The 19,945-nt window shown below is 47.1% G+C and overlaps 2 protein-coding genes across 2 annotated transcripts; one reads left to right on the top strand and one right to left on the bottom strand.

The window, feature by feature from the left end:
* Positions 1-4,691: 4,691 nt before the first annotated feature.
* LOC136469156 (uncharacterized mitochondrial protein AtMg00810-like) lies at positions 4,692-5,561 on the top strand. Its single transcript, XM_066467465.1, has one exon. The coding sequence runs from the start codon at positions 4,692-4,694 to the stop codon at positions 5,559-5,561; it is 870 nt and encodes a 289-aa protein (XP_066323562.1).
* Positions 5,562-7,894: 2,333 nt separating this feature from the next.
* On the bottom strand, positions 7,895-14,062 carry LOC136476477 (ABC transporter B family member 13-like). The gene is made up of 10 exons (XM_066474335.1): positions 13,542-14,062; positions 13,379-13,433; positions 12,739-12,914; positions 12,445-12,645; positions 12,058-12,317; positions 11,464-11,777; positions 11,060-11,283; positions 10,426-10,778; positions 9,673-10,094; positions 7,895-9,553 (listed from the first exon to the last, which is right to left on the bottom strand). Exons 1-10 carry the CDS (start codon positions 13,836-13,838, stop codon positions 8,076-8,078), a joined length of 3,780 nt encoding a protein of 1,259 aa, XP_066330432.1. The 5' UTR covers positions 13,839-14,062; the 3' UTR covers positions 7,895-8,075.
* Between the last annotated feature and the right edge of the window lie 5,883 nt (positions 14,063-19,945).

Below are 19,945 nucleotides of genomic sequence, written 5' to 3'. Positions count from 1 at the left end.
AATCATTTGTCCTCGTAACCATATTATAGGGCATGCGGCAACATTGTTTTCATCTACACGTTACATTACTTTACTCCAGCTACAAGTCTAATCCAGAATAGCAATGCCACTTTGCTGCCTGGCATATTTGGAAGCAGAGAAACAACTTCATATTTGACAGAGGCCGGCCTTCTTTCTCTTCTTGGAAAAACCTCTTCTGTGAAGAGGCCAAACTTCAGGCTTTTAGAATGAGAGATGATAAACGTGTAGTTTTTCTCCTCTGTTTAGATCTCCTCTCTTAGGCCTCTTTGGTTTTTGGCCTGCGGTTCCCTTCCCACCGTGGCTACCTCAGCCCTCCGGTTGGTTGGTTTGTTGGGCCTCCCTGGTTTTTGGCCTGCGGTTCCCTTCGCACCGTGGCTACCTCAGCCCTCCGGCTGGTTGGTTTGTTGTTATTTCTCTATCTTTTGCACAGGTTTCTGTTTTTATTTAATAAAATCCTACAGTGGGGGCTTCCCCTGCTGTATTTCCCGTTCAAAAAAAAAAAAGCAATGCCACTTTGCTATTGGAACCCGATCTTAGTCTACATATTCCTTAGCAATGTTTTCAGATCGTATTATCGAGGCTAGTCGTATGTGTTAGAATATAATAAGCCCATATTGGGCGTATGGCCCATTGGCCTGTGTACATTGTAACCCTAGCCTATTAGGCTATATAATGAAGGCCACCCCCCTGATTAGGGTGTGCGGTGTTATTCTACATGGTATCACGAGTTCTGGGGGCCTGATCCCGGGTCTTCCCTTTCCTTTTCCGCTGCCCGTGTTCCTTCTCGAGGGGACGCGCAACCGCACCACAGGGCTGCCGCCGCCTCTGCCCCGCGCGCCCCTCCAGCCGCTGCCGGGCTGCCGCCGCCTCTGCCCCGCGCGCCCCTCCAGCCGCTGCCGCGCTAGCCCGCTCCAGCCGCTGCCGCCTCCGCGCGCGATTCACCGCGTCGCTCAGGCCGCGCCGCTCGCTGCTGCCTTCAGCTGCGCGACGCACCTGCAGGCCGCCGCCTCTGCCGCCCGACGCGAGTCGCGCTGCACAGGCCGCTGCCACCCGCGCCCCTGCTTCTAGCGAACAGGCCGCGCGCGTCGACTTCGTCATGACGTCCTCGACGCTTTCCTCTGCTACCTCCGGTGTTCTCGGCTCCGGAACCTCCGGCGCCATGGGGGACGGCATCGCCCCTGCCTTCTACGCCGCCTATGCCGCCGTCAACGTCAAGCAGCACGTCCCGATCGCCCTTAGCCTCGAGCGCCCCAATTACTCCAAGTGGAAGGCGTTCTTCACCGCCCTCTGCGCCAAGTACGGGCTGCTCGGCCACATCGATGGCACGGAGGCTGCACGCCCGGCTGATCCCACGTGGTCTCAGCCCGACGCTTGCATCCGTGGCTGGATGTACGGCTCCTGCGACAACACCGTCCTCGACCTCGCCATGGAGCCTGATCAAGACGCGCGTGCCCTGTACGTCTCCATCGAGGCCCTGTTCCAAGCGAACAAGGAGCCTCGCGCTGTCATCCTTGGGCAGGAGTTCCACATCATGCTACAGGGTGATCTCTCGGTCGATGCCTACGCCCAGCAGATGAAGCATACTGCTGACGCCCTGCGGGAGGTTGGTCACACCATCTCTCCCGCGCAGCTTGTGCTCAACCTCCTGCGCGGCATCAATCCTCGCTTCGCCACCACCGCCGACATCATCGCCAACACGTCGCCGCTCCCGGACTTCAAGGCTGCCACCAACATGCTCCGTGTCAAGGAGCTTCGCCTCGGCTCCGAGGGCAAGGAGGCTTCGGCATCAGCACTCGTCGCCTCCTCCACCTCCTCTTGCACTTCGCCATCCTGCCGGCCCACTCCCGCGTCATCCAACCGTGGGGGTGGTGGCAAGGGCAAGGGGGGCAAGGGCAAAGGAGGACGTGGCGGCAACGGCAACAATGGAGGCGGCGGGCGCAACCAGCAGCATGGCGCCAACCAGGGCGCTCCAGGCGGACGTCAGGCTCCTCAGCCGGCCGGTCCTTGGGTCTGCTATAACCCTTGGCCCGTCCAGCAGTGGCCTCCTCAGCAGCAGCAGTGGGGCGCGCCATCCGCGCCTCCTCCACCGCCGCCCCCCCCCTCCGCAGGCGCACACTGCCTTCGCGCCGGCCCAATACTCCACCGCGTCGCCAGGGTACGGGTACGGCTCCTGGGACGCGACCAGCCTGATTGCCGCCCTCAATCAGATGGCGGTTCAGGGGTCTTCCCCCTGGGTCATGGACAGCGGAGCGACATCCCACATGTCCTCCAACGACGGTATACTTCTTTCCCGTCTCCCGTCACCACCGTCCTCCATTACGGTTGGTAACGGGCAATCTATTCCTGTCTTTAGTCGTGGCACATCTTCCTTACAAATAGCTGATCGTTCCTTTCATCTTGATAATGTTCTTGTCGCTCCGCACCTCACCCGTAACCTGTTATCTGTTCGACAGCTTACTCGCGACAATAATTGTTCAATTGAGTTTGACGCCTCTGGTTTTTCTGTTAAGGATCTCAAGACCAAGACAGTCCTCCTTCGGTGCAATAGCCATGGGGACCTCTACACCATTCCACATCGCATGCCACCTCGCTGTCACGTCGCTGTCGTCTCCCCGGAGCTGTGGCACTCCCGCCTTGGTCATCCTGCCCCTGCTGTCGTCGCTACTCTAAATAAGCTATCAGCTATCCAGTGTAATAAAGCAGCTCGCCGCATTTGTCATGCTTGCCAGCTCGGTAAACATGCTAGGCTGCCTTTTGCTAGTTCGGTCTCTAGTACATCAGCACCTTTTGAACTTGTTCATTGTGATGTTTGGACCTCTCCAGTTGCGAGTATTTCTGGTTATAAATTTTATCTTGTGTTAGTTGATGATTATACACATTATTGCTAGGCATTCCCTCTTTGTCATAAATCTGAAGTTCATGAACACATTGTTCAATTTGTTGCTTACGCTCACACACAGTTCAGTTTTTCTGTCCGCTGTTTTCTGGCAGATAATGGCACCGAGTTCCTCAACAATGCCACCGCCACCTTCTTGGCTGGCCGTGGCATTCTCCTTCGCACCTCGTGCCCCTACACATCCGCTCAGAATGGCAAGGCTGAGCGCATGCTCCGGACTCTGAACAATGGTGTTCGCACGCTTCTGATTCATGCCGCCATGCCTCCATCCTATTGGATCGAAGCTCTCTCCACCGCTGTGTTCCTCACGAACCGGCGGCCATCCTCGTCCAAAAATAACGGTATACCATATCATCTTCTCCACCACAAGATGCCAGACTACTCCATCCTCAGGGTTTTTGGCTGCCTATGCTACCCCAACCTTAGTGTCACGACTCGCCACAAACTGTCTCCTCGCTCCACGGCATGTGTCTTCCTCGGTTACCCTCCATCACAGAAGGGTTACCGGTGTCTTGACCTCTCCACTCGCAAGATTATCATCTCGCGACACGTCATCTTTGATGAGGCTCACTTTCCGTTTGCGGCCTCCAAGCCTCGACCGGATTCTCTTGATTTTTTGTTACAGGACTTACTTCCCGCGCCGGCCCCGTCTACCTCAGACGTTCGGCACTCGCGGACCTCGGTGGCGCCTGCCTCGTCTGGCTCAGACGACGCTGGCGATGCCGGCGATCCCGTCGGACTCGACCCTGCCATCCTGTGGCATGGCGCTGCTCACCGGCTGCCCTCGGCTCCTCGGCAGGCCGCGGCTCCTCCTCGGCAGGCCGCGGCTCCAGCACCTCCTCCGCCAGCAGGTGTTGTCGCCCCTGCCCCTGCCCGGCAGTGGTTCGGCATCCACTACGGTCGTCGTTCAGCTCCGCCGCCGGCGGCACCTTCGGCCCCACTGCAGCAGGCAGCGGCGGCACCTTCGGCCCCACTGCAGCAGGCAGTGCTGCCCCAGGCTCCAGCACCGCAGGAGCCTCCTGCGCGGGCGACTCGTTCCCAGATGGGTTCCCTGTCGCCGCCCATGCAGCGGTATGGCTTCACCGCAGCGGCCTCCGGTCCGGCTTCTCCGTTGCCAGGCAACTCTCGCGCCGCGCTCGCCGATGCGAATTGGCGTGCGGCGATGGCTGAAGAATACAAGGCGCTCATGGACAATGGCACCTGGCGTCTCGTTCCTCGACCGCCTCGAGCCAACGTCATCACCGGCAAGTGGGTCTTCAAGCACAAGTATCATGCTGATGGCTCTCTGGCTCGTCATAAAGCCAGATGGGTCGTTCGTGGGTTCTCGCAGCAGTACGGCATCGACTACGACGAGACGTTCAGTCCGGTTGTCAAACCGGCCACCGTCCGGGTCATCCTCAGCATCGCCGCCTCTCGTTCCTGGCCAATCCATCAGCTGGACGTGAAGAACGCCTTTCTTCACGGCCATCTGAACGAGACCGTCTACTGCCAGCAGCCGCCCGGCTTCGTCGACCCGACGGCTCCCGACCACGTCTGTCTCCTGCAAAAGTCCTTGTATGGACTCAAGTAGGCGCCCAGGGCGTGGCACCAGCGGTTCTCCGGCTTCATTCAGCGGTCCGGCTTCACTGCTTCGACCTCCGACACGTCCCTCTTTGTTTACAAAGCGGGTGCCGACATCGCCTACTTGCTGCTCTACGTCGACGACATCATTCTGACAGCCTCGTCGACTACGCTTCTTCGTCGCATCACCGAGCTCCTTCATTCCGAGTTCGCCATGACAGATCTCGGGGACCTTCATCACTTCCTCGGGATCTCTGTCACGCGTTCTGCTGCTGGCCTCTTCTTGTCTCAGCGCCAGTACGCTGTGGACATGCTCCAGCGCGCCGGCATGACTGAGTGTCACTCTACGGCGACTCCTGTTGACACTCAGGCCAAGCTCTCAGCTATGGACGGCGCTCCGGTGGCGGATGTCACTCAGTACCGCAGCCTCGCCGGTGCTCTACAGTACCTCACGCTGACTCGTCCGGATCTTGCCTATGCCGTTCAGCAGGTTTGCCTCTTCATGCACGACCCGCGAGAGCCTCATCTTGCGATGCTCAAGCGTGTCCTGCGGTATGTTAAAGGCACCCTGTCCACCGGGCTTCACATCGGCACTGGCAGCATCACAAGCTTGACTGCCTACTCCGATGCTGATTGGGCTGGCTGTCCCGACTCTCGGCGCTCCACTTCAGGGTACTGCGTCTTCCTTGGCGACAATTTAGTCTCTTGGTCCTCTAAACGACAGACTACGGTCTCTCGTTCGAGTGCGGAGGCTGAGTATCGTGCTGTTGCACACGCTGTGGCTGAGACTTGTTGGCTTCGTCAGTTACTTCAGGAGCTCCACGCACCCATCTCTTCGGCGACGATCGTCTACTGCGACAATGTTAGTGCTGTCTACATGACCGCCAATCCAGTTCATCATCGTCGCACGAAGCATATTGAGATAGATATTCACTTTGTCCGTGAGAAGGTTGCTTTGGGACAGGTTCGGGTGCTCCATGTTCCTTCATCTCATCAGTTCGCGGACATTATGACCAAAGGGTTATCTGTACAGTTGTTCACTGACTTTAGGTCCAGTCTTTGTGTTCGTGACACTCCCGCTTAGACTGAGGGAGGGTGTTAGAATATAATAAGCCCATATTGGGCGTATGGCCCATTGGCCTGTGTACATTGTAACCCTAGCCTATTAGGCTATATAATGAAGGCCACCCCCCCTGATTAGGGTGTGCGGTGTTATTCTACAGTATGACCACCGATCAGACGACTAATCGCGATTAGTCGTCGATAAGGGTCGATTAGTCGGTCCTAATCGGTCTAATCGGCTAGTCGGACATTTAGTCGTCCTTGTGCCTAGATGGTCTGATCGACCATGTATATACTATATATATGATGTAAATATATGTAAACATGGCCATAATAAATAGGTAAATGTTAGAGGCAAGCAACCAAGCACAGTTTGGCATGTAATCATGTTTGCAATGAATCATTATCATGGTGATTTGGCCACTTACCTGTAACTGCTGCTTGCTGATTTGGCCACTTACCTGTATCATGGTGGCTCATCTTGATGCTTGAGGCCTCCCGTGTCCGTCTTCCAGGAGTCGAGGAAGGAGCCTCAGAGGCGGGCGGAGCTACTGGGTTCCGGCAGGGGAGGAGACAGGAGCGAGCGGAGGTGGAGGCGTGGGCAGAGCTGTGGACGCCGGCGAGAGGCGCGGACGGAGCTGCGGACGCCGGCGAGAGGCGCGGGCGGAGCTGCGGACGCCGGCGAGAGGCGCGGGCGGAGCTGCGGACGCCGGCGAGAGGCGCGGATGGAGCTGCGGACGCCCGACAGAGGCGCGGACGGAGCTGCGGACACCGGCGAGGGGCGCGGACGGAGCTGCGGACGCCGGCGAGGGAGATCCAGAGGCAGGCCGCGGGGGGGCTGCGAGAGAGAGCAGCGGGAGCAGAGAGAGCAGCGGCTGCGAGAGAGAGCAGCGGGAGCTGGAAATGCGGCTGCAACTCCCACTAGGTCACTCACTCCTCTTCTTCTTACCCTAATGGGCCAGCTAAAGGTGGGCCGAATTCTTTAGCTTTGCCAAATTCTCCCTCCCCCGAACTAGTCGTCCGGCTAGTCTGATCGGACGACTAATCGTGATTAGTCGCAACTTATCTGACGATAAGTTTTCTAATCGGTCTAAACTAATCGAGGGCCCTTATCGAGCACCTGGTTACGATAAGGACGACTAATCACGATTAATCGCGATTAGTCGTCCGATCTGAAAACACTGTTCCTTAATCCTTCCAAATTCCAAATAAATACACCGTCTATTTCCTCGTACGTATACATGATGCTTTGCTAAATGTGTTTGATGTTTCTGCTGCATACAAAAAGGGAAATTGCATCATCAAGACTACAAGAGCAAGGTGTCCAGTAATAAACAAGGTAGTTTCTGCTGCAAGTCTTATTACGTCCTCTAAAACCACATGCCATCATGTTAGTGCCTGGAACTTTCACAATAGTGAATAGTCATCCAACAGCCTGATTCTCTGATTTCAGTTTTGATCTGGGTGAATAGTATGATCATTATGTGAACTTGCTGTATCTTATAGATTCATAGTTAATTCATAGTTCATTGGAAATAAAGCATCTCAGCTTTTTTATGTAATGTCCATTGTACCGAATTTGGGTAATTCTATTTTTGGCATGTAATATTTTAGGTAGCTCAATTTTTTTTGTTCATGATGTTTTCTTTCTTTCTATGTTTGCCAAGCTTCTCGCGGTGTGACCGGTTAGAGCAGTGAGCTCCGGGACTCTCCCGTCCGACCGGGTTCGAAGCTTGGCACCTTCTTATTTCAAAGACATAGGGGAGTCTTCTCCTATGGTCTAGTTTTATGTTATATTTCTTGCCTATTTATTTACAAAAAATAGATATTCAGCTAGTTTCTTGTAGAGAGCTTTGTTCAAGTTGTCCTCAACCTTAAAAGATGGTTAAACTAGTTGATGGACCGCATGCAGGGGAACCAGCTTATATTAGTATATTACTGAATCCCTTTCCTGGCTTAAATACTGTTACTCTAGCTTCGATATTATTGAGTTGCATGCACCGACTGGTACAACCCAAAAGCTTAAGCTGATGGAGAGAGGTGGACAATTCACTTATATTCCAACACTCCCCCTCACGTGGAGGCTCCCTCAGGCCTCAGACGTGGAATAGGAGCGAGCAACAATTATTTTATTTAATTGCGCTAACCAGGATTCGAACTCGAGACCTCTGACTCTGATACCATATTGAGTTGCATGCACCGACCAGTTCAACCCAAAAGCTTAAGCTGATGGAGAGAGATAGGCAATTCACTTATATTCCAACAGATATTTTGGCTAGCCTTATATTGCATAGGAAGAATAAGGTGAAACATATGGCAGTGGAGGCGCTCCAAACAGATATCATTCAAGTAATAAATAGCAGTTGTTTTTTGCCCTAACTGATGGACTATGCATCATCGGTATATGATGAGCTAGCTATGTTATTACAATTTGTGAAGTGACAGCAAGTGCATTTAAGCGATGCTTAATCTCCTAAAGCTATTCTTGCTAAGTGTCTTTGGTCTTTGGCCACATTGGAACTTGAATAGATGGTGGTCAATCTTTCATGTTGCTTTGCAAGTGGAATAATCTTGAGTAAACGCCATCTTCAGCGGAGATCAACGCTTGGTGATTACCAAGTTCAACAACCTTTCCTTTTTCCATCACAACTATCGTATCTGCATTTATGACCGTGGACAATCTGTGTGCAACTGTGATACTTGTAATCATACTGGCTTGCTCATCTTTGTCCTTCCACACTTTGGCCCCTAAAGAGCTCATAACCACCCTCTCAGATTCACCGTCAAGTGCGCTGGTTGCCTCATCAAGAAGCAGAATGGCAGGCCTCTTTAGTATTGTTCTTGCAATAGCAATCCTCTGTTTCTGCCCTCCTGAAAGCTGGCTCCCTTTGTCTCCAACAACAGTGCCATACCCTTCTGGTAGACCACTGATGAATTCGTGAATGTTTGCCTCCATTGCAGCCTGGATGATTTCAGTCTCTGAAGAGCTTTCACTTCCATAGCTAATGTTATCTCTGATGGATGTGTTGAACAGGATTGGTTCTTGTTGAACTAGCCCAATCTGCTTCCTGAGCCATCGGAGATTGTAGTCCTTTATGTTCTTGTTGTCAATTAACACTCTACCTCTGGAAGGATCGTAGAATCTCAGTATTAAAGCCAGTACAGAGGACTTTCCTGCACCACTGGGGCCAACCAATGCTGCTCTTTGGCCAGGTTCAATAACTAGATTGAAGCCATCCAGAATGGTCACCTCTGGTCTTGATGGATAATTGAAGCTCACATCCTGAAACTCGGTTCTACCGATAAGCCACCCTTTGCCTGGGTTTTCTGGTTTATCCGGCACAATTTGTGTCTCTCTGTCAAGTGTGTCAAATACAGGATTCAGTATTGAAATGGCTGACATGACCATAGGAATGAGGGTCCATAACTCTGTGATGGAAGGCACTGTGAGTGAGAATATCTGGTATGATCTTATGCTGTCCTTAAATGAGGCTTGCTTCCTCTGAACCAAAACTGTGGTGTACCATAGCGCCACTGCATGTGCAATATTCCAGAGGCAGAGCGAGATACCTTGGATGACCCCATACTTCATGCTCTCAATCTTGGTGATCTTCAAGGGTTCTTGCAGTGACAATTCTGCTTTCTTGATTATTTCATCTTCATAAACAAAGGATGCCACAGTCCGGATGTTGCTAGCAGCCTCTGAAGCTAGGGAGACAAGTTCCCGGTGAGCAATAGCAGAGTCACCATAAAATCCTTTTGCTGACTTGGCTTGAATAAGGCCACCAATGAAATGGCATGGCATGACTGCCCATGAAACTAAAGCCATTCTCCAATTGACCTTCATGCTTACTATTGTTGCTATCAGAATTGAAGAGATGCATTGCACAATAACTGCCATTCTGTCAGATATGATGGTCTTGACTGTTGACGTGTCACTGACAATGCGTGAGGTAAGAAATCCTACGCCATTATTTGGTTTCTCAAACCAACCAAGCTCATTTCGGAGAACAGCTGCGTTGCATTGAGCAAAATAATTTCATATTATCAAGGGTATGAGGTATGTATATAATGTTCTCTTGTGAGAATTTATGGTGAACACTTAACAAATTCAAGGTTTTCATGTGACATACCTGAAAAGAGTGCCTCCCTTAGGTTTTTCATTGCCCTTTCTCCAATGATACCATAAATATAGTGCTGCAAGATGTTACTCACCATTGTTACCATCCCTGCTGTGAAGAATATCAAAGAATACTTGGTGACTTTCTTTTCTGCATCCGGATCATAATATGCCACACCAATGGTCATGATGAAATAACCAAACAAAGGCTTTGAGATTCCAGAGATGGCTGCTGCTGCGGAGCCAAATAGAATCTTCACAATGTCCTCTTTACGCAATCCATACCAAAGTCTAAAGAAAGGGTGTGTTTCCTTAACATTCTCATTCCTTGGTTGTTTTGACTCCAGTCTTTCTAGCTTTTTCTTTGGTCCCTGATTTGTAGAGGACTGCTTGATGTGTGCTTCGCCAATTTGTTCCTCCATGTTATCAGAAGCGCTGTTTAATCAATCAAACAAAAAACGTAAGTTCTACTTAGTAATCCTACTTATATGTAATAATTTCACTAAACTTCCTAGCAAGGAGTTTGTGTGTCTTTTTTTTTGCACTTTCTTGTTCTGTTCATCATTTGTAAATAGTAACTCTTACTTTGATTTGAAACTGCTGGCGTCCGTTTTGAAAAATCTTCATTCATTGGGATTCCAAGGTACACCCCCAACCCATGCATGATGCATATACTTTTGAAGCGATAAGTTATATTGAAGAATTTCTTAACTGAGTATAAAACATTGGTCAAGTAAAACTTTCCATTGGCTACATTTAACTTTACCTTGCCACTTTATTTTCAGCTTCCTTGTCTATATTTTGCATGCTGCATACATTGGAGTAGAATGTGCTTTTGTCAAGCAACTCATGATGTGTCCCAGTTTGTGCTACTCTTCCATTTTCGACGACAACAATAGTGTCAGCGTTTACAATTGTGGACATCCTGTGGGCTATCAAGATAACAGTCCTTCCGCGCATTGCTCTCTCAAGTGCATCTTGAACTAGCTTCTCTGATTCTGAATCAAGGGCACTTGTTGCTTCGTCGAGAAGTAGGATTGGTGGATCCTTCAGCATTGCCCTTGCAATAGCTATTCTTTGTTTCTGGCCTCCCGATAACTGCACACCCCTTTCTCCTACCTGAAACAATTTAATTGTAGGAAGTTCCAGCGGGAGTTATTTTTATATCTTTGAATGTCTAATAATGTGGAAACATCCATGATTCTCCTATGGGAATAAATTGTGACTATCTGTAATTTTAAAGTTCTATTCTTAATGCATCACTCAGTTGACTTCGGTCCTTGAGAGATCTTGTTGGAATTTAACAAATCATGAGTCAAAACCCTAATCCATGTTTGGTTAAATACGATGGTCGACGACCCCAAGTATTTTATAAGTTTCCATAGGAAGTGGTGAAGTACCTCGGTTAAGTACTCATTTGGTAGTTTGGATATGAATGAATGAACATTAGCTGTTGTTGCTGCTTCAGTTATCTCTTCGTCACTTGCATCCATTTTACCAATCTTCAAGTTGTCCTTTATGTTACCAGAAAACAGTGATGGTTCCTGAGAGACTGAAGCTATATTTCTGCGCAGCGATTTCAGATCAAGTTTCTTGATACTGTGGCCATCAATGAATATGTCACCTGCAGTATTAGGCCTTGTTACATGACTGAAACATTTTAATACTACTTAAGCTTACAGTTACTAATGCTTCACAGAAGTACGACTAATAAACAATATGTAACCTTTTTTTGTTCAGGGTTTAATCGAAAAATAGTGACTTAGATCAGGCTAGTTGCACTGGTAAGACTGTAGAAGCATACCTGAAGTTGGATCATAAAACCTTTGAAGTAGTGAAATGACAGTGCTCTTCCCACAGCCACTGCTTCCTACCAGAGCTATGACTTTGCCTGCGGGGATGGATAATGAGAATCCCTGGAGAATCGGCTTATCCTGGCGGGAAGGATATGCAAAGTGCACCCTACGGAATTTGATCTCTCCATGAATCTTGTCTAGTACTAATCCACTTTTTCCATAACTTATGGATGGCTTTCTCTTTATCACCTTGAAGACCTCTTTTCCTGCAGCTTTTGCCTGATTGAAGGTCTGAAGGTCTGGTGCGGCATAGGTAATTGATCTGAATCCATGCAGTAGGGAAATCCATGAAGTCTAGAATACATGCAAATAAAAAAATTAATGGCAACTTTGGCTAAAGGATGTGAGTTTTTTTCTTTTTTCTTTTTTGAAGGTAATGGCAGGAGCTCTGTCTTTCAATTAAGTAGAATAGAATTGGCCTAGTTTTTAAGGAAAAACCTAAAGGATGTGAGTTGCTTCAATGTTTTGTTTGAATGGTAACTATATTTGAAAAAAAATATTTTTAGTGCAACGAAACCAATCAGTGAGTTTGTGATTATTACATTGCACCAAAGAGGATGCTCATGATGGCAGCTATCGTGCCACCTCCTGTTGCCTTGTTTTTGGTTACTGCAACTGCCCCAATCCAAACCATCAGTGCCCATGAACAAAAGGTCACTGCTTGGAACATTCCAAGTCCTATTCCATTTATCAATGCTTCCTTCTTGCTTAGATTAAATTGGTTTTCCATGCACTGGACAAAGGACTTCAGGGCCCAGCTCTCTCCAATGAAGGAGAAGACGGTCTTGATATGTGACAAAGTCTGTGAACAAATGTATACGAAGGTTTATAAACATATTTAACGAAGCGGGAGATGATCTGTGTATCAACATTTCTATCTATTCAGGTAACTTGGCTTGAGGTATGGGTGTTAACTGATCTCACAATACCTGCTCTACAACCGATATTGCCTCTGAAACAATAGCATTGCGTGACAAAGATAAGACATTCAACTTTTTCGTGTATGCTGCTCCAATGACGAGGATAAGTGGAATGACCAGGAAGGAAAGCATTGCAACTTGCCAGCAGCTGATAAACGCAATTATGATGCCAGCAAAGAAAGTGGAGAAGCTTGCAATGAAATGACCCAGCTGCAGAAGAGTGAACTTAAGATGCAGATCTGACCGCAGAGTTTCAGAAGTCTTGCATCAATATAATGCTCATATGATTGTGAAATCCATTACCTTCTCTCCTATTGCATCTTGTATGACACTCATGTAGTTGGTTACTCCGGTGATGATGGTTGCAGTAGTCAAGTCAGTGTCGAAGGCCCCAACCTCTTGATTAAGGACTGATCTCAGAAACGCGAGCCGCATGCGTGCTAACTGTCTCTCACTTGAGTATATCCAGCAGGAGATCTCTGCATGCAGCCAATTCATCAGATAAAAGGTTAGCAACATTTCACCACTGAAGTTGCCATGTTGTTTTTTTACTAGTAGGTCTCCTATATTTGTCATTTCTGAACATAGGTGTATGCTGGTAACAAAAATAATATTTCCTTGCAATTAGTGCGCCTTTACTGTACTCGTCAAAGTTCAGAGATGTGCTTTTATGTCATATATAATGAATATAAGTGGAAATTAATTTCCAAGCGCACCTGTAAAATAAAATCTCTCCTGAGTTGAGCTAATTTTATGCTTAGTGGGCGAAGAAATCAGTGAGCAATGTTGCCAGTTCTACTTTATATCTTTGTTTCATAGAGCCAGACCAAAAAATCACAGGTATGCACATTTTGCCTTTTCCCCTATATTTGTTCTTTCTAAAGCACCACAAGGAAAATCTACATTCATCATGGAAGGAATGGACAACAGATTCTTGACTTACCAACCATTCCAGCTGGAAGAGTGGCTCCTGCCATGTACCACACAAAGGGGATCACCTTCAAGCAACAAGCAGGAAATCCTCATGCAAGTTGAAAACAATTGCAGACCAATAGAATCGGAATTCGAAAGGCTAATGATATGATAAAGGATTTTAGCAAGTTCACCTTGTACAGCGCATGGACCATGACCTCCGGATCATTTATGTTGGTTCCAAAGGCATCAAGTGCCTTTCCAAGAAGGAGATATCCAACTGGGAATGCCATGCCATGGATGACAGACCCAATGGTTCCCAGGGCCATGAGGAGCCAATCTACTGTGTCGGCGTAGCAAAGCAGCTCAAAGAATGAAAATGGCTCCTCGTCGGCGCCAGCCTCGGGGGAGACTGAAACTGTGCTTTTCCTTTCATCGGTATCATCAGCATGAGATGATGACATTGAGTGATCTTCATAGTTCATGGACATTTTTTCCCAGTGGATCTTGTGATCGTTTTGCGGTATGGGAAGGGAGATGCATAGATGGCATCAGTATTATAGGCATAGACGTTGCATTTTGGGCATGCCAGTTTACATTTAGGGGGTGCTTGGTTGCTCCTCCTAAACTTTAGTCGCTGTCCCATCGGATGTTTGGATACATGCATGGAGTATTAAATATAGACTAATTATGAAACTAATTACATAGCTTGTGACTAATTTGTGAGACGAATCTTTTAAGCCTAATTAGTCTATGATTTGACAATGTGGTGCTACAATAAACATGTGATAATGACGGATTAATTAGGCTTAATAAATTCGTCTCGTGGAGTATTGACGGATTCTGTAATTTATTTTTTTTATTGGTATCTGAACACCGCATGCGACACCCTCATGTAACACCTCCTAAATTTTAGTCACTGGATCTAAACACCTCCTTAGATGTAGATACTGACAACCATATCTCCCAAAATGGCTTCCAAAAAACACAGCAGTAGGCATTCCCAAGGTTGAAAAAAAAAATAGTCTGGCTTCAAACAAGCACTATAGTAGGTACTCCCAAGGTTCTACTTCCACATAACAATTTTGCTTAAGCTGACAACAGTTTATTATCAAATCGATTCTTTCATCCACTTGGATATAGGTGGCGAATAGGGGAAACTTTGGATTGAGAAAACTGAAAACCCAGCAGCAATCCTCCCAGACAAATAAGAAAAAAAAGGTAAACACTTAATTTATATTATTTCACATATTATCTCTACGAAACAGAGCAATAAGCCATACCATCAGATAGGCTACTCAGGTGCTCCCTTAGTCACAAATAAAAGAGTGAGAAGACATTGTTTCATGCATTCAATATTTTGTGTCAGTAAAGATTCTCATTCATTTGTATAATAAGTTAGGGTACTTTTGATGAAAAATATGCTGGTACTTATAAAAAATCTAAATAACGTTTACGATTATTAGTTTCCAAAGTTTTAATATTGACATTGCAGACATTTCCTATGACAATGGAAGTTCCATCAGAAAGTTAAATCAGTGTCTTGGATCTCACTTTAAAAATCCCTTGCCCTGATCAACTAAATAAATCCCTCGCCTCTTGCTCCTAGTATGACACAATCATGCATGTTAGCAATGCAGAAGGTCTGATCTGCATGTATACAATAGGTTAAAGAGTGCTTACATTATCGAGGCGGGTGTCAAGGAATAATTGGGGCATAATTCGAGCATATGCCCTTTGAGACTGCACATAGGACATACGGCTGTCCATGTCGTGTCATTGCAACCAGCCCTGAATGTTTGTTTGCACCTGGTCTGGAAACACTTCCAAGAGAGAAGCACCAAAAAGGAGAGTTCTGGCAGTGTTCCTCCTCTTGCTGCTAACAAAACTGACGATAACAGAAGCCCGGACATTGGTCGTCTGAACTTTATCTGACCTGCCATCAAAACTGACGATAACTAACAGCTTCACCGAAACTTGTGCAGGCTGCTTTTTGCCACACGGAGGCTCTCGACAGCTGGCTAAGGTGGCGGTTTTCGACAATGTTTGAAGTTTGAACTGGACACTGTTTTGTCTGAGGGAACCTGGGCTCATTCTCCAAAATTTGGGGACAAATAATGCCTCGGGTTTGCAGTTCTGCAATTCTCAGAGCTTGGAATTTCAACTGGAAACTAGGTAGGTGACATGCACTTTTTTTTTGCTGGAGCGCTTCTGTTGGATTCATCTGCAAACGTACTAAAAAACTTCATTAGAAGACGGTTCTCGGATGGTAGCTGCAGCACCACTCAGAAACATCTCAAGTTTTGTCATGGCGTAATCTGAGTCATATCTCGTTCATGGCATAAGCTGAGAATATCCGGGATGCCATGAACAGGCCGGGGACGACTCGTTCAAGCGGCTTGTTTAAAAATTCAAATATCTTTATGTATCTAATGTGTTTGTTTGACCACCAATCATCAGTCGCGTTATATTTTGTGCGTTGGTGGCCGGAGCCGCCTGCTGGATTATGCTGGGGAGCCGAGACGCATTCTGTATGTCCGATCCGTGTTGCATCAGCTCGGCAGATTTGGTTTCTGATTTGTATGCATCAATCGCTGATTTCGTGATTCATCAGATATTCAGATGGGACCCCTCGTAGCAGCACATATTTACCTGGAGCCATGTTTGTTACACGGCAAATTTCGTACATCGTATATGTTTGTATTCATTCATGTAACAGTGCTGCCAAATTCCTGTTATATATGTATACGTTGTTTTGATCATGTGTTTTAATTTTCAGAGCCTGTTTTGAACACAGGAATTTCACCGAAATCAGTTTAATTTCACATGAAAAACGTAAGGATAGGGGAAATGTCCCGTGTTCCAAACAAGCCCTCAAACTCTCTGAAACATAGCGATCAAGTAGCCCTAAGAGAGGTGTCATAAGATTTATACCACAAATTAGGATCACACAACATGGCTTGCACAAAACTGTTTATCTCTCTCCATGCTCATTTTTACTAAGAGTAGTAGTATACGACGAATTAAAGATAAGAGTTCTCACTAGTTTACACCCGTATGTGTATTGTTTGATAAGAGGCCTCAAGCACCTTTTTTTGTGACCTGAACTCACGACCCATGCTCAAAGAAAATAGAACAACGCATTTCCAGCCATAGTACATGTCTGGCCCTAAGATGCATTAGACCAGATGACTCGACCGTTGAATAGATCTTTGAGCTGCAAATCTTTCAGTGTTTCAACGTGTGAACATGTTGTCCGAATTTTTTACATTTTAGCTCTTTTTTGAAAGTTTCTCACAAATAGACCCCTGAAGGAAAGATTTCAGAATATGGACCCTTAGCTCGGCGCCATTGATGCTGGCGCCGAGCTAACACGTCTTGGCGCCAGCGTCCCTGGCGCCGAGCTTCTGGGCTCGAAGCGAACGTGGAAGGTGACATGGCAGGGAGCTCGGCGTCGTAGATCTTGGCGCCGAGCGCGCCAGTGACCCTGCCATTTAACCCCGGCCCAACCTTTCTGCCCGAGCGTTATTCCTCTTCTTTCTTCTCCCTCTCGGGTTTTTTCTCTCCCCACTTCACCCTACCTCACGAATCGGCATATTGGACCTTGGAAACTTTGATTTGATCCATAGATCTTCGAGAGCAAGGTATCCTCGCTCCCCTCCTAGTTTTTTCGCATCGATTCGGTATATATTAGTTGGATTTTTCAACGTAATAATCGTCATCACTTAGGGTTTCATTCTATCCCTCAATATATGTATTATACAACCGTTGGATGATGTCAATGCGTGGAAAAGCTAGCAAACCTAGGCGCATGTAGTTATGTTATGGGTTCATTGTTGTGCATCAAATGGGAAACCATAGGTTTAGGGTTTAATGTTAACTGCTTTCGGTTCTTAGAACGAAATTGGTTGTATTGTAGTTATGGTTCTCATTGACATTTATTTGTGATGTTTTGATTTATGTTTGTTAAATTACATCCGTTTTGTTAGATGCAAGAAATGTTTCGGGAGGAGTTTTGGCGAAAACGGGGTCGTCCTCGAGAATTATACCCCGACGCGTCTAGCAAAGATGCCCTCGTCCCTCCTGACCTCCTTGTCCCTAACTGTGACTGTGGTTTCCCGGCCCATGTTTTTCAATCGAAACATCCGAACACAGCGGCGCGTTGCTTCTACACATGCAGTCGTTTTAATGTAAGAAATTGTTTTCACTATCCTTTTTCTTTATTTGTGTAAGTATGCTACTAATATTTTGTTGGAATCTTGTTGTGTAGGACTATGAGAGGTGCTTTTTCTTTCAGTGGATCGACGGTGTAGACAAGTTTGATCCTAGGTATCTCCTTTTCGACGATTGGTTTAGAGGGAGACATCCACGTGAGCACTTCAAGCGGTGGGTTCCACCCCTCCTAACCCTCCGCCAATGACGGCTAAGGAGAAGCACCTAGCTGTAGTTAGACGACTCGAGGAATCTCCTCTGTGCGATTATGGAGATCGAGCTGTGATAAACCCTGAGAATACGTTGGAGTTTGTGTGTCCAAACAAGCATGAAGTAAGTGCAAAGTGTATGCGTTGAAATGTTGAGCTATATGTGTTCATGTACTAATGTCTACTTATTTAGGTGTTTTCAATGGTGAAGTGTCGTTTCAAGGAGTGGTTGTATGGTCCTAAGAACCAATGGCCGGAAGAACCGCGAAAGGTTAAGGAAAAGAAGAAAAAAGGGTAATTTACAAAGCACCTCCTGTCATGTGCGAATGTGGTGTTAAATCCAACTATGGCATAGTCCCTTCAGAGCTTGGAATAGGCCATTATTGCGGCCATATGGTTGAGTATGATGAGGTTGGTTATTTTTGTGGTAAACATGAAATCGTATTTTGTTTCTTTTGCTAAGACATATATGATATAATTTTTCGTTTGAACAGAGCACTAGGAAATGTAGGTGGGAATGTTATGATGGTCAAGCTAAGTTCTTGGATGAATTGAAGAAGAGGCAAGTAATTGCACGGAAGAGGGGATATGGACCTGACTACGTCAACCTATTCGTTAAACATCACAAAGAAAAGATGTGTGAGTTTGCTAGACAACGCGGTATTTGTAACCCGATCGATGTTGGGCTTAACAAATGGGGATTGGAGAGACGGATGACGTTAGAGGAGGAGAGGGCAAGGAATGAGGCAAGGGAGGAGACAAGAGTATAGATGCAGGTCTTGAACGAGCATGTTGTTGCATTATGTGCTAGTGAGTGCTTGAAAGCATTTTTTTTCGTTGCCTGATTTTAAATGTAATATAATCACATTGCTAACTGATTGCATTTTATACATGAAGGGATTGGTTGCAGCGAGGAACATGCTGCAGAGCTAGCTCGTGCAAGGTATGAGGAGAAGAAGTTAGATGAGCATAGATCGCGAGTTGGTCGCACCGTTCAATCACCGATTGTGTTGTCTGATGAGGGGGACGAGGATGAGGACGACACTGACAGACTGAGTGAGCTCATTGCTCTAGCAAAGGCGGGCTTGCAGGCGCAAGAGGCTGAGGACGATACTGGCAGACTGAGCGAGCTCATCGCTCTAGCAGAGGCAGGGTTGCAGGCGAAAGGAGGCCGAGGAAGACACTGGCAGACTGAGCGAGCTCATTGGTCTAGCAGAGGCGGGCTTACAGGCGGAGGAGGATGACGACGCGTTCTTCACTCAGGCCGCAGCGGCCGCAGATGAAGCGGAGGCCGCTTACTACAGGCGACAGGCAGGTCAGAGCAACGCAGGTGAGCCTAGCCACATCAATAGGGTTGTAGTAGAGGACTGGTACTCGGATGATGAGTTGCTTACTCAGTATGTTTCAGACTGAGGATTTGGAAGTGCATTTGCCCCTATGTCTACTGTCGGCACGTACTTCTAGTATTATTATGTTGTTTAATGTGGCATAGTATTGAACTTTTCATTATGTGGTTATTTTCATTATTTATGGTCTCAATATTCCGCTTAATGTTACAGACGTATTGAAATGTGAACACGTGCTGCAAATAAAACCTAACGACGTACGACATTATATAATTCAACACACAAAACACATGAAATGGCATGTGAGAACATGTACCGAACCTGGGTACAGAGTTTCCTTCGACTAAACCTAACATGCCTTAGGTAATTAAACCAAACAACAAACACATAGATGTGGCATGTGAATAAGATAAAGTCATCCTAATAGTGTGGCCACATAGCAAATTGTGTTGCACCTTCTCCATAGTAGCCTCCCATTGTTGGTGGTGGTGGTGGCGGGGGTGACGGGGGAGGCCCCTTGTTCTTGTGGTTAGGACAGGTGCAATATGGATCATTACAGAGTGCCTCCTGTGAATCGGCACCATTATTGTTGTCGTCCTGTCCATCGTCCTTGTAACCGCTGCTAACTTCCCTTTCTAGATCGAAGATACGGTCCTGGAGGTAGTAGATGTACGCCGCATGCGGATAAATAGGTCAAGGATCGACCCACCTAGTGAACCCATAGTTTTCTTCGGCCAAGGAAGACTACAATAAGTATGTCATGTAAGTTATATAGAAGAGGAACATATTGAAGAAACAAATAGTAATAGTAATTACCCATGCTCGCAGATA

Source organism: Miscanthus floridulus, chromosome 8 (genome assembly GCF_019320115.1).
Source record: "Miscanthus floridulus cultivar M001 chromosome 8, ASM1932011v1, whole genome shotgun sequence".
Taxonomy (NCBI): Eukaryota; Viridiplantae; Streptophyta; class Magnoliopsida; order Poales; family Poaceae; genus Miscanthus; species Miscanthus floridulus.
This window is presented reverse-complemented; position numbering and strand designations above follow the sequence as displayed.